This window comes from Zootoca vivipara, chromosome 13 (assembly GCF_965207765.1).
Source record: "Zootoca vivipara chromosome 13, rZooViv2.hap1.1, whole genome shotgun sequence".
Classification (NCBI taxonomy): domain Eukaryota; kingdom Metazoa; phylum Chordata; class Lepidosauria; order Squamata; family Lacertidae; genus Zootoca; species Zootoca vivipara.
Genome location: NC_142596.1, coordinates 7,906,998 through 7,922,374, shown reverse-complemented (window position 1 = coordinate 7,922,374; position 15,377 = coordinate 7,906,998). Strand labels below are relative to the sequence as shown.

The 15,377-nt window shown below is 43.2% G+C and overlaps 1 protein-coding gene across 1 annotated transcript in view; it reads left to right on the top strand.

The window, feature by feature from the left end:
- CELF6 (CUGBP Elav-like family member 6) overlaps positions 1–15,377 on the top strand; it is a 182,764-nt gene that overhangs the window by 138,005 nt on the left and 29,382 nt on the right. Inside the window, exons 4-5 of the mRNA XM_060282460.2 lie at positions 10,556–10,684; positions 12,674–12,753. Coding sequence (XP_060138443.2) covers positions 10,556–10,684; positions 12,674–12,753 — 209 coding nt within the window. The remainder of the gene's footprint in view (positions 1–10,555; positions 10,685–12,673; positions 12,754–15,377) is intronic.

The following is a 15,377-nucleotide window of genomic DNA, read 5'->3' as shown; positions in this document are numbered from 1 at the left end:
GAACAAGGACTGGCTTCGTGCTTGGCATCAAAAACCACATTGTAAAACTTTCTCCATGTTCAAACCAAACTCTACAATCATGAGAGATGGGCTAGTACTTTTAATTAAAACTTATACATACATTATTTTAGAGGTGGGCCATTGCTCCAAAACTTTCCCAGACTGACTTTTGAGAACTTTCTGTGTTTTCCTGCGGTGGAGGAATGGAAAAAAAAGATCACATCTCTATACGAAGATAAGAAAAAGGTTGCAAAAATGAACACCAGGTCTGTCCCTGAACAAACCACAAATGGTAAACTGAGAACAGGTCTTGATTGCAGTTCATGGTTTGTTTGGAGAGAAGCAGCTCCTAGCAGTGTAGCAGCAGCAGGAGGAGGAAAAATGGGTTGCTGATGGGATTTAAGAGTCCAACAGCATCTGGCAGGAAACTGATAGGAATAAGTGAATCTGTCTTTCCCATTTTTTTCCAGTCTTCTGTTCAGTTCTACATATTTACATATCAGTTTGTGGGGGACGGGGGACGGGACGTTTTTTAAAGGTTCTCATGAAAATTCATTAGCAAATTTCTCCTGATATACACATTTCTGCAAGCACCTCTCACTGATATAATGCATTTTTTGTATGCTGTTTTCCGTAACATATGCATTTTGTGCATAGTTTGCCCTGGCATATGCACCTTTGCACACAACCAGTCTGGAGAATTGCACTGCAAAATTTGGGGAAGTAGAAATCTCAAAGCATGACAATGTTTCCTTTTGTGTATTGCTTAAAGGAGTGTGGGTTCGGTAGGTTGCCCTTTCAATGCAAACCGAGCCAAATCATTCTGAGCTGCACTCATTCATTAATTTACTGCCGTTATAGTCCATCTTTTTCCACAAGGAATTCAAGGTGGCATACAGGATTCTCTCCCCCCCCCTCATTTAATCCCCACAACAACCACCCTGTGAAGCAGGTTAGGCTGAGAGGCAGTGACTGGCCCAGTATCACCCAGTAAGCTTCATGAGCAAGTGGGGGTGTGCACCCTGGTCTACCAAGTGCCAGTCCAACACTAACCACTATGGAACACTGCCTCTCCTTGCTTTAATCTCTCTCTCTCTCTCTCTCCTTCTTCTTCTTCTTCTTCTTCTTCTTCTTCTTCTTCTTCTTCTTCTTCTTCTTCTTCTTCTTCTTCTTCTTCTTCTTCTTCTTCTTCTTCTTCTTCTTCTTCTTCTTCCCCATTTCCTATGGCGCCTGTCTGCAGACAAATGCACACGAGGATCGGTATTTTAAACCCAGTGATGTTTTATTCCCAGGGTTCAGTTGCTTGAGCAGGGTAAATAACAGTGTATTCAGAGAGAGATGTAGTTATTAAACACGACTCAGCTGGTGCCAGCAAAAGCTCCGTGCGTCCCAAAGGGAACTGGGAAATAAATTACCCACTTACAGAATGTAATTGGTGAGGGATTAAAAATCAATAGACAGGCAAGAACAAGCAAGCTGCCTCAGCCAGGCTCTGTGGAGGAGGAGAAATCCCATTGCAAGAGGATGGCACTCTCGTTGCCCAAGAGCGCGGGCATGTGCGGCTAGTTTCTGGCTATCTGGGGGCTCCTCTGCCTTTTAAGAGGTCAGCGGCAAAGAGATGTTTGATAGGTAAAACATGCTGTGACAGAATGGCCACAGCCCTTTCCACCCAAGTCCTACAAGCCCAATGGAATGGACTGTAGGATTTAGATGCAAGAAACCTTAGATTCAAAGCCCAGCTCAGCAGTGATCTATCCCTTTGGCCCTGCACTGTTTTCCCAGAGGATCAGGTGAAATATCCCGAAATATGCCTCTAACTCTCCTGGGAATGAAATCATTAAAAGTGCAGGAGGCCACTTTGAATTAATAGTTCCCCAAATCGGCCGGCGCAGTTGCATTGGTCTGTGGCCGGCCTTGTGAGAAAGAGCAAGCCCCTCTTTGGCTTTTTTTGAAATGAAACAGAACTGGAATGAATGCATACAAAAGGGATAAGAAGGAATACAGTTTTCGACAGGGCTTGGAAGAATGAGTATAGACAGAACTGGATCTAGGTCTGAGGGGGCAAGGGGCAAAACGTCATTTGGCAGTGGGCTCAGGTGGGTTTGCCCTGCAGTAATGGCATGGCTGTGAGCAACACAGGGCAGCCTTGAATTCTCACAGTGCTCCAGAGTGATGCTACACCAGGGGCATTGTGGGAAATTAAAGGGGTGGCTTCAGTCAGCTGCCACTGGGAGTGCAGGGTCAGAAAATAATAATACTGTACTGAACAGAGGATTCCAACATAAGCATTAGCTGTGCACCCTGGTGGGGCATTTGAACCCTGGCAGCTGTTGAAGGATGTCAGCCTTGAGGATCTGTCAGTTTCAGTTTCCCATTTTTCTAGTCTTCACATTTCCACATCACTTTGCAGATTTTTGATTTAGCACCTCATGAAAATTATTATTACTATTACTATTATTATTTTCAATTTTATGCATTTCAATAATTTTACAATCATTCTAACATTTCAAAACTTTACTTCCTTCCCCCTCTTTCTGTGGTTCCTTAAATTTATTTATTTATATTTTCTGCATATTCCAACTTAACTTAATCTGCTCATTTATTTATCTACTTTAAATATAGGTAAATGTAAAGGGTGTTGGGCAAAATACGCACCAACTGAGTGGCAACAGCGGCAGGGTCGACGAAATAACAAAGTCGTCTTCAGTATCTTTGCTTGCTTTTATTTACAATTATATACAACACACTCCTCTACTCCTTTCCTCTCATTTCACAATACATCACCACCACCACCACACCCATGAACCATTTGGGTAGCTTAAATACAGAATTCAAAATAGTCAATTACCCAATCACATTACAGTAGGCAAACTCTACCTTCAATTATTCAAATTAGCAAAAGCTCACAGGTGTGTTAAACATTCAGAACAAGGTTACAAACACACATCTCTGTGTAGCACCATTGACCACATCAGTCTTAAAGGAAAAACCTAACAACCCCCTGCTGGTCAATGATGCGTAGCAGTAACATTCAGCATCTTCTGTGTATGTTTAAGATGCGTAGCTGTTGGCAAAGCTTTTGTGAAAATATCTGCTATTTGCTCTAGTCCAGCTACGTATTCAAAAGTAATAATTTTTTCATTAATCATTTGTTTTTCAAACTCCAAACGTAACCGTAACGTTCTGGTACGTTGGGTATTGCCTTCTGACATCAAAATGGCTATTCCACTTTGGGAATCAATGTGCACTGGTATTGGTAATTTTAGTTTTATTTTTAGGTCTGCAAATAACTGCAAAAACCATTCAATGTCCCTTATGGCTTCAGAACATGCACAAAGTTCACTTTCTGTGGTTGACATACAAATTATATGCTGCCTGCGTGTTCTCCATTCAAATGGACATTCATTGTATCTATAAACAAAACCGGACACACCTTTATATTTGAAAAGTTCAGACGCATGAGATGCGTCACAAAAAATATCGAACCCTGTATCATTATGCGCCTTAAAATGTAATCTATAATGCAGTGTGTGTTTAAGATAAAGCACCACTCTTTTTAACGCTCGGAAACACTGCTTGGTTGGATTCTCCACAAATGTGGAAAGAAAATTAAAACTGAAAGATATGTCTGGTCTGGACACGCGCTGAATAAAGTTCAGCTTTCCTAATATCGACCGGTAAAGTGTTTTGTCATGAAAAGGTGCATCCTCTTTAGTAAAAGTAAATCCACATGTTAATGGGGTTTCTTTTCCTTTTGCGTTCTCCAAATTTAGTACTTCTATTAAATCCTTAATTTTTGCAGTTTGATGTACAGCAAAAGAACCATCTGCTTCCCTGTCTATTTGCATGGACAGGTAATTCTTAACTTTCCCCAAATCTTTTACATCAAAACGTTTACCAAGTTGAGAAAGAAACAACTGGTATTCCTTTAAATGTTTACATGAAAATAATAAATCATCAACATAAACGGTCAATTTGACAACTGAATTATCACATTGTTTGGTAAAAATGCAATTATCAGCTTTCCCCTGCACAAACCCAAATTCGATCAAGGTTTGTTTTAAAGTTTCGTGCCAATTCCTGCCACTTTGATGCAGGCCATACAGAGATTTGTTTAATTTACAAACTACTCCAGGTGCAGCATCTACACCATCCGGAACTTTCATGTATATGTTTTCATGCAAATCAGCATTAAGATAAGCTGTGGAAATGTCACAATGGTACAATTCACACCCATTTTTAACAGCGTCTAGCATCATCAACTTTATACTTTCAAACTTCACACTCGGAGAAAACACATTCTCGTAATCAATGCCTTCCAATTGTTGGTAACCCCTTGCTACTAACCTAGCTTTATATCTCATTACTTTATTTTTATCATTAAGTTTTACTTTGAACACCCACCTTGAGTCTATGACCCGCATATCAGGTGTTTGCTTCACAAAAGTCCAGGTGTTATTTTGATTTAGAGATGCAAGCTCAGAGTCTATCGCTTTCATCCATTGTTGAGCTTGTGACTTTGGCATGGTTTGTATCTCTTTAAAACTTTTTGGTTCAAAATTAACTTGGTTACAATATACATTGTTTGCAACTTCCTCTTTTTCCTCATCAACAGTAGCAATATTTCTACGTTTAAACAACTGCTCCTGTCGTTTCTGCCTTTGTAGCTGTTGTTCATTGATGTAACGCTGCGGCTGTCTAGTTATCCTACTGGAGCGTCTAAGCTCTGGTAAACTTTCACTGTCAGCTTTTAAATTTCCTTCCAAAACTTCAGAAATACGGCTAGTAGAGGGCTTTGGACTTAAAGTATGGTCTGAGTTGTCCATTGCCTCTTGTTCCCCTTTAAACTCACATTCTCCAATCTCTGACTGATTACTGTCAGGATCGGTATCAACTGGCTGCTCGTTAGCATCAGCTGTACTCTTTGGGGATATTTCTTTAAGACCATCACTATCTTGAAACTCAGCTACACCATCCCAGTGTACTGAAGGTATAATGCTACGAGTAAGGTGAAACTTTTTTGTGTCTGGTAAATAAATGCGATAATTCCCTTGCTGATATCCCATAAATTTACCTGGGATACCTCTTTCCTGCAGCTTCCCTTTAGCTGGGTAATGCATCATAACATCACTGCCCCAAACACACAAATACTTTAGATTGGGACGCTTTCCAAAAAGCATTTCATAAGGTGTTACTGTTAATGCAGAATGATAGGATCGATTCTTTATATGGGTATAACAGCTCAAACATTCAGCCCAGAAGCTATCAGGAAGTTGAGCGTCATGGAGCATTGTTTTTATCCCAGATTGTAGGTTTTTGTTAACAACTTCAGCAATCCCATTCTGCCAGGGACTCCTGGGTGAGGACACTTGGTGTACTGTCCCCTGCGCATTTAGGAACTCTTCAAAATCCTGCGACATAAATTCACCTCCAAGATCAGAGTACAGATTTTGTATATTTTTACCAAAATGAGTCTTAACCCAATTGCAAAACTTTTTATACATTTCTAGTGCTTGAGACTTCTTAGAGATTGCATATGTCCAAACATATCTGGTTTTCTGGTCCACAAGTGTTAGCCAGAATCGGGACCCTCCAAGAGATTCTGGCAATGGTCCTACTAGATCACAGTGAACCCTTTCAAAAGGCTCTGCTACTTCTCTCATAGTGCTTTTGCCCTTTCGTGCCACCTTAATTTTATGTTTGCAGCATGACAGGCAGTTCATGTAAAATTTACACGGTTTAATCTCTAGACCATGCACTATATCCCGTGTTTTCAAAACATCTGCAAAGTTTTTATGGCAAAGTTTGCGGTGAGCTTCATGTAGGCAGTTTTTATGTGGCTGGCAATTTGCCAACCCCTGCCTGCTCCTATTGGCTACACCACAACAGCTATTGCTTCCTCCTGAAGAGGAGTGAAACTTGAGCCTGTAAAGCCCATGAGTCTGTTTTGCATAGAGAACCTGCTTATTGGCCCGATAAAATCGACACATTTTTTCAGTAAATTTAGCTCTAACACCTTGACGTGCAAACTGATAAACCAATAATAAGTTCCCACACAGTTCAGGGCAATAAACAACATCTGATATAGTAATATTCAAACTATGCAGTTTTATAGTCCCCTTCCCAAGTGAGGGCAAAACTATTCCATTCGCTAAATGCACATTTCCAGTCTCTGGTGTGTAAGTTATGAAGAGACTGCGATTGCTGCACAAATGCTGCGATGCGCCACTATCGATGATGAAAAAGTCCCAGTTACCTCTTTTATCCTCACAAGGCTGTGGTTCTGCAAAGAATGCTTGTGGCTCGGGTTGACTACCTCGCTGCAGTCGCTGTGAAGGCTTCCATGCCTGAGTGGCTGTGCGTCCCTTTTGCAACTTAGAGGAAGTCTTTTTACTCTTTGCTCTGCATTCCGAGGCAAAATGTCCCAAAAGGCCACAGGCAAAGCATTTCTTGTTGGCTCTTAAAGCTACAACGTCCCCATTGTCATTTGAATGCACATTCTGCTCTTTGGGAACCTGCATGATTGAGGCATCTCGCCTGTCCAGCTCTGCCATCAGTTTTGCAGTCACGCCTTCAATACTCAGCTGGTCAGGAGGGACCAAAGCGAGCTGGCTTGCGACTGCATCATACTCTTTGTTTAATGAGCAGAGGATTATAAAACAAAATTGATTAACAGGAACCACAATGTCTCTTCTCAAAAGCTCCAACCTGATTTCCTGTAAATGTCTCAGGTGAGCTGCCAAGTCACCGCCAGGTTGCAGCTTTGCCTGATAAAGCTGGCGGTAAAAAGCCAAGGCTGATGCGGACTCTTTTCTCAAATGGACTGCAGCCAAACTCTCCCACATTTCTTTAGCCGACGTTTTATCTCGGATATACACAACTTGCTGGTCAGACACTGCTAAGTTTATAAAAGCTTTGGCTTTGTTATCCCCCCGTATCCATTCAGGGGTGAGTGGCTGAGGAGGGGTGTCTGTGGCGTAGTTAAACAGGTCCTTACATTCGAGTAATCCTCTCATTCTAAAGGACCAAAGACTATAATTACCATCAGTTAGTTGAGGAAAGGTAAGCGCCGTCTTTTCGCCGTCATCCATCCTGGATATACTCCAGCTCCTTTTTGACCGGCAGATAGCTCAGCTTCGCAGCCCTCTTAGCAAGCAGTTCAAACACCCATGCGCAGTTCCTGGGCCCATAACCGGATGTTGGGCAAAATACGCACCAACTGAGTGGCAACAGCGGCAGGGTCGACGAAATAACAAAGTCGTCTTCAGTATCTTTGCTTGCTTTTATTTACAATTATATACAACACACTCCTCTACTCCTTTCCTCTCATTTCACAATACATCACCACCACCACCACACCCATGAACCATTTGGGTAGCTTAAATACAGAATTCAAAATAGTCAATTATCCAATCACATTACAGTAGGCAAACTCTACCTTCAATTATTCAAATTAGCAAAAGCTCACAGGTGTGTTAAACATTCAGAACAAGGTTACAAACACACATCTCTGTGTAGCACCATTGACCACATCAGTCTTAAAGGAAAAACCTAACAAAGGGACCCCTGGCCATTAGGTCCAGTCGTGACCGACCCTGGGGTTGCGGCCCTCATCTCGCATTTTTGGCCGAGGGAGCCGGCGTATAGCTTCCAGGTCATGTGGGCAGCATGACAAAGCCGCTTCTGGCAAACCAGAGCAGCACATGGAAACGCCGTTTACCTTCCCGGTGTAGTGGTCCCTATTTATCTACTTGCACTTTGACGTGCTTTCAAACTGCTAGGTTGGCAGGAGCTGGGACCAAGCAACGGGAGCTCACCCCGTCACAGGGATTCGAACCGCCGACTTCTGATCAGCAAGCCCTAGGCTCAGTGGTTTAACCCACACCATATACTCTTATAAAACTGCAGGTTATTGCAACAATCGTGCCAGTGTTCTTATCTGTTTACAGTTTATTTGCAAATATTAAATAAACCATTTCCATTCTTTTATAAAAGGTTTGTTATCTTGATTTCTTATTTTTCCAGTAAGTTTCACCATTTCTGCATATTCCATAAGTTTTTGTATCCATTCTTCTTTCGCTGGGACTTCTTCTTCTTTCCATTTTTGGGCAAGTATCATTCTTTGCCACAGTAGTCACATACATGAATAAATTTCTGTGCAGTTTGGATAGTTCTGTCCCTCATGTAAATTCAGCATCATTTCATTGCAAACTGTTCCTTACACATTTTTCTATGCAATTTCCCCCAATACAGTATGCACGTTTTCCCCCCATATATTATGCATTTTTGCATGTTATTTTCACTGACATGTGCGTTTTAATGAACACTCTACCCCAGTATATGCATTTTTGATGCTGTAGCCACCCTGAGAGGTTTAGGGCGGTATACAAATTTTAATAATAAATCATCATCAATTTTTGCACATGCTACTTGGCTGGAGAACTGAACTGCAAAATATAGAGAAGTGCAAATTTTGAAAGATGTCTCAGTTTGCATATTGTTTCAGAAAATGCAGGTTTGATAGGTTCCCTTTTATTTATTTATTATTTTTTGTTTATCCATTTTCATAAACTTAGTATACACACCTTACATTTTCATTCCCTAATTTCTTATCAAAAGTTCCCAATTTCTTATCAAAAGTCTTCCCTTTTAGATGTGAATTGAAACCCCTCCCCATCCCTACAAGAGGGTCCCTATTTTTTATCTATGAAGTGTTGGACAATATCCTTAAAGTCCCCCACTTCCTCAAATTTCACGTTATCATTCCCTTTTTGGCCAACAGAGCAGCAAGAATTTGGCTCAGAGCAGGACTCCGGCTTAGGCCATAAGTGAGGCAGAAATTCAAATCCTCTCTGAAGATGTGCTTGCGGTGAGGAGGGAAGTGTCAGGGAAATTTAAGCTAAGCCAAAGACTACAATGCTATATACAGGGACAGGTGGTGTTGTTTTTAATAGAGATGGTTTATGTTTAACTAGACAATGTATGAGCCCTGGTCTCTTAACTAATTTTCCTAGTGCCTGACAAAGCGCCCGCTGTGCCCTGCTGTTATTTCTTTATTTCCCAGCCTGCGCACTCCGACAGGCCACCTTATTTCTGTTGTCAGACGCCATTAGAGCCCAGTGCTGGTGCGAGGGCCGCGGAAGACAGATGCCGGCAATAATCGCGAAACACTCATTATTTACCATCACTCCAGTGATGTTTTAAGTTATTTATGTCCCTTGGGCTGGGCTGGCAGCGGAGGGTTATTTGAGTAGTCAATCATAACCATGAAACGGCTTGCTACTTAACCGTCTCTCTCTTTCTCTCGTTGCCTCGTTGCCTCCATCTCTCTCTTTCTCATTCCAAGTACCCCCTTTATTTCCCATTCCTTCTCACCAAACTCCATTCCCCCCTCCCTGCTCCATCTTTCTCCACATGTCCCCCTCTTTCTCTCCTGCAAACTTAGGAAATGAAATAGTGCAAGACCCTGGTTTTAAACTTATTATTATTATTGTATTTTTAAATTGTTATAATCCACTCTGGGACTGTATGGTGACATGTGGGTAAGAAAGTGTAAACAACAACAACAATAACAACAACAACACTAGCAGCTCTTTTTTTGTTGTGCTCCTATATTGCTAAAAGTGCTGTGGGTGCCCACACAAAATGGCAGCCATGGGCAACAAAAGCATAAATAATAGTATTCAATACAAGTGACTACTGTCACAAAAAGGCCATAATAATAATAATAATAATAATAATAATAATAATAATAATAATAATAATAATACAGTTAAAAACATTCCCTCTGCGGTGTAGTGGGGAACTGCCTCATTTATGCTAGTGGGCCAATCTTCTTCTTCTTTGGTGATCACTCGTAGCCGAGTAAGATTGTCTTCCATAAACACGATTTTAACAATGGGTCCGTAAGTAACTGTGGAGGCCAATTCTGGATCCACACGTCCTTCCACAGTGGGGACATTGTGGGCCTTCAGATGTCTTCTAAAAGTCTGGTAGTTGTTGTTCTCTTTGACCTCTGGTGGGAGGGCGTTCCACAGTGTGGGTGCCACTACCGAGAAGGCCCTCTGCCTGGTTCCCTGTAACTTGACTTCTCGCAGCGAGGGAACTGCCAAAAGGCCCTCGGCACTGGACCTCAGTGTCCTACCAATCCTTCTCCCATCCTGCTGGGTCCCACCCTGTGGTCCCTCCCATCTCTTCTTTGTGTCAGACACCCCACCCCCATGACACCTCTTCGGGACTCATGAGAAATTCACAATGCTTGCAGGCTGAGAACAGGTTGCTGGCTAGATGGGTTAAGGTTGTTCTTATGTCCTGATGTACTCAGAAATGCATCCCATTGAGTTCAATGCAATTAAGTGTGATTCAGAACAGCAGCCCAGACACAAAGGCCATTCGCCTGTCCGGCAAGCCCCTGCAAGGGTTCATAGTTGTCGTACAAAGCCCTGGCCTGGACCAGCCGCCAAGTCAATAAGACCCCACCTGTGCTCCCGTTTTGCCCTACTAATCGTGTGTGGCTTTGCGTGGCTCTTGCTAATGAGGAGTGGTTTGTTTTTAGAAGACAGGAAGCTTTTTGTGGGCATGCTGGGGAAGCAGCAGAGTGAGGATGACGTCCGGCGACTCTTTGAGCCCTTTGGCCAGATCGAAGAATGCACCATCCTCAGAGGCCCCGATGGAGCCAGTAAAGGTGAGGAGCAAGAAGTGGTGGAGAATGACATCGGCAACACCGGAAAGGGGTGGCGCAGCTCGCTTTCTCCTACTATAGCTCAATAGAAGAGCATCTGTGCTCTGCAGGCAGACATTCCCAGGTTCAATCCTTGCTGGCATCTGCAGGTGAAGTCAGAAATCCTGTAGAATGTCTGCCAGTCAGTGCAGACAAAACTAAGCTAAATGGACCAGTATAAGGTACAACTTTGTAAAAGGGAATGGGGGGAGATATTCAGGGCTGAAATCAAGATCCTCCCTGCAATGTCTGCCATGCAAGCATATCTCTGCCAGCTATTATTTTGCACAGAAGAAGCCAGGATATAAATAATAATACAGAGGGGTGGCCAAAAGAAGTGGGTCCTTCTGCTTCGGCACATATTCCCGATGCTACTTTCCCATTGCCTGATACTTGCTAGTAGTATTCTCCAATCCTTCTGAGCACCTATTTATTATTATTATTATTATTATTATTATTATTATTATTATTATTATTATTATTATATCTCCCTTCATCATAAGATTTCAGGGTGATTCATAGAATAAGATGCAGGACAATACCCCCCCCTTCCCATAGACACATTTAAAAGGCTGTGGAATATTAATCAGTCAAAGGCCTGGTTGAAGAGGAATGTTTTTGCCTACTGCCTAAAAACATATAATGAAGGCACCAGGTGAACCTTCCAGGGAACAACATTCCACAAATGGGGAGCCACCGCAGAAAAGGCCCGTTCTCATGTTGCCAACCTCTGGACCTCACGTGGAGGAGGCACACAAAGAAGGGCCTCAGAGGATGATCACAAGAACTGGGCAGGTTCATATGGAGAGAGGCAGTCCTTGAGGATTTGCAGTCCTTGGGTTAAACCACTGAGCCTAGGGCTTGCTGATCAGAAGGTCGGCGGTTCGAATCCCTGTGACGGGGTGAGCTCCCGTTGCTTGGTCCCAGCTCCTGCCAACCTAGCAGTTCGAAAACACGTCAAAGTGCAAGTAGATAAACAGGAACCGCTACAGCGGGAAGGTAAACGGCATTTCCATGTGCTGCTCTGGTTTGCCAGAAGCGGCTTTGTCATGCTGGCCACATGACCTGGAAGCTATACGCCGGCTCCCTCGGCCAATAATGCGAGATGAGCGCACAACCCCAGTCGGTCACGACTGGACCTAATGGTCAAGGGTCCCTTTACCTTTACCCTGGTTTTGACATCTATTGTCAGGTGTTTAAACTGATTTTAACATTGCATTTACGCTTTGTGGGACCTACAGTGAAGGGTGGGTCTGTTATTATTATTATTATTATTATTATTATTATTATTATTATTATTATTATTAAAACACACTGGTTTAAAGGTTGCAGTCCCATGCGCATTGACCTGGACTAAGCCACACCAGGCGTAGTGAACCTTATTTCTGAGCAAACAGGCACCTAACAGAGCTGCGAAAACAAAACACATGCTCTGTGCTGTCTGTTGTGAATGTCCCCTTTGTACTATTGGTTTTCGTTTATTATGGATATTGCTGTTGAATTGCCTCTTGTTTTAAACTTTTGTGCATTTTAATTGCTGAGAGTCACACTAAGTCCTTTTATTGGGTGGGGGTGGGGGGAAGCATCGGCCCAAAATTTAATGATTTGAAAAATAACCTTTTGCAACCCTGGAACACACACAGGAAGAAGCAGCCTCTCTCCCTGTTTATTATGGGCAAATGCACCCCATTCTCAAGTGACAGCGCTATGCTTGTCTTTTACTAGTGGAACATGGGATGCCCTTCAACCCAAGTTACCAAAAGCAAAATGTGATAAAGGGCATGCATTGGCTTACAGTGGGGAGAAAGAATCCTAGATCTGCCAGACTTCTGGCTACCGCTTGCATTTCCCCACCTTGACTGGCTTTGCCAATATGGAGATCCACTCTGGGTTTTGTTTTGGTTTTTTTGGATATGCCTCTGAGCTGACCATTGATACTTTCTTTCCTCTTAGGATGTGCCTTTGTCAAATACGGGAGTCATGCAGAGGCGCAAGCCGCTATCAGTAGTCTCCACGGCAGTCAGACCATGCCGGTAAGTGCTGGGCAAATGGCCAAATCAGTGGGTTAGAGATGCCAAGGTTGCAGGTTCGATCCCCTCGTGGGACAGCTGCATATTCCTGCATTGCAGGGGGTTGGACTAGATGATTCTCAGGGTCCCTTTCAACTCTACAATTCTATAATTCTATGATGGGGAATTGGTTTAGGTGTTCCCTGTGCTCAGCCAGAGGTCTATGCAAAAGACATCCACACCTTTGCCCTTGTTCTTAAACTTCTACTCCTGTGGTGTCTTGCATGGGAAGAAGTTTGCTGAAGTTTCTCTTCACCATAAAGCATCTGAGATAGTGTCAGGGAATTCAAGCGCATTGCTGAGTATACACAATATATTTAAACCACATAATTCCTAAAAAAGAGAGAGCGAGAGCTGGGAACTGTCGTTTGTTAAGGGTGCTGTGGATTGTAGCTCTCCGAGAGATAAACTGCAGTTCTTTAAATGTTTTGTGGTTTGTGCACAGTCACAGAAAGAACATATTTAGAATATTTGAGGCATATTTAGAATATTTAGAATATTTTGATACAAAACGACCAGACCCACATATCCTGGATTAATTTGTAGATTGGAACTTTGTTACTCACTGGCTTTTGTGCTTCCTTGATGCAGTTTGACAGATGATAGATATATGATAGATAGATAGATAGATAGATAGATAGATAGATAGATAGATAGATAGTTCAGAAATTTTGAGTGAAAATATATATATTATGAGAAAAATACATGGAAATGCACATGCAAGTTTTACTTAAGTCTTCATTTTCATGCAGATACTGGGGGAGGGGGGAATTGCAGATTAATGCAGAGATGGAATGGCTCAATAAATGAACACATGCAAAAGTGACATAGGCTGAACATCATCTGATGTGCCCAGAATGACTGCAGCTCCTATCATTCCTGACCATTGGCATTGCTGGCTGAAGCTGATGGGTGCTGGAATCCAGCAACATCTGGAAGGCCACAGGGTCTCCTGCATTAGGACCAGCAGATATCAACCCAGATAGCCTCACTGTGGCTATCTGGATCTAGCCACTGTACACCCTGCCCTTCAACTTCAGCAGCCCTTCCCTTCCTGCCTCCTATGGGACAAAATCTACAGCATCCTCATGAGCACAGCTGCAAGAGGAGGGTGGTAGGCGAAGGAACTGGCAAAGCGGGAGAGAGCAAGCACAGCGATCCTTAACTGCTCTGCACCTTTTGGGGGTAGAGGTTCGCACTTGGTGACCCTGTCAATTCCACAATACCAAAGATGAGGAGAGGGACTAAAAGGTCCATCAGGAAACAGGGAATATTCACATGGCAGTGGAGTCTGGCTCGTTAGGGGAAATTGGCCCACCAGCCTAAGACCCTGGAGCGAGGACCCTAAAGTCATAGCTGCCAAGTCTCCCGTATTCCCCGGGGAAACCCCCGTTTCTCCAGCCGTTTCCCGCTGGCAGCCCAGATTTTAAAAAACCCCGTAAATCCCCCGGATTCTTACCAGCCCGGGGAGGCTCCTTCTGCGTATGTCTGGAGTCTCTGGACATGCGCAGAAGCGATTTCTGGCACTGCGGCCATTTTGGAAATGGGCAGAGCATGCGCAGAAGCGACTTCTGGTGCTGCTCTGCCCAGTTCCAAAATGGCCGCAGCGCGACTTCTGGTTCCGCGCAGCTGCCGATCTCTGATTTTTCAATCTGGAAGTTGCCACCTATGCCCTAAAGTAGGCCAGCCTTCTCCAACCTGGTGCCTTCCAGATGTTTTGAATTTCAACTCCCATCAGCCCCAGCCAGCATGGCTAATGGTGAGGGGTGGTGGTGACTGTCGCCCAAAATGTCTGGAGAGGGAAGGCTGGGGTCTGCAGTACTAAGCTAGATGCACTACAATTTGACTTATGGTGGGGAGGTTTTGTACACCCTGCAGATAGAGAAGAAAAACAGAGGTGGCCACCTAACTGCTTGGAAGCTATATTGAAATTGACAGATAAGCAGTGCTAGGCTCTTTCCCAGGCTGCTCTCAAGCAACCAGAAGCCTTTATCATTGGCCCTGTTCCTGTGTTTTCAATCACAGCTTGACACGCAGCAATTAAGCAGCTGGAATCCCCTCCCACCCTCCCTTAACTCATCATCTCAGCTCACCCACTTCTGCAGAGCATATTACCCATTTATTATTGTGTTTTTATTCCACCCTTCCTCCAAGGAGCTCATGGCACAAGGGTTGTATTGAACAAAGTTATATTAGAGGTTACCGTCCACACACTTTCGCTGTGCAGATACTGGTGACTCTTTTAAACTGTTTTAGCAGAGTTTATCTTCTTTCTCTCTCACACGGAACAATGACAAAGTTTTCTTTTAAGATGACTCACCAAACTGTGAAGTCTCAGTCAAAAGATTTTATTCCCAGACGGGTTACATGCATTAAGGTTGCAAAGGAAAATTTTCGACTGTTAACACAAACGGTACACTATAAAACCAAAGTATTACTGTATGTCCAGCACATTGTAAATCACAGCAACAGTCCTCCAACAGACTTCACAGGCAACACTCTTCTGACATACGCTTGCTATCAGGTATCTGCAAACACAAAGCGGAGTGGTCTTTTTATTAGTACTTTCAGCTGACACTAATTAAGAT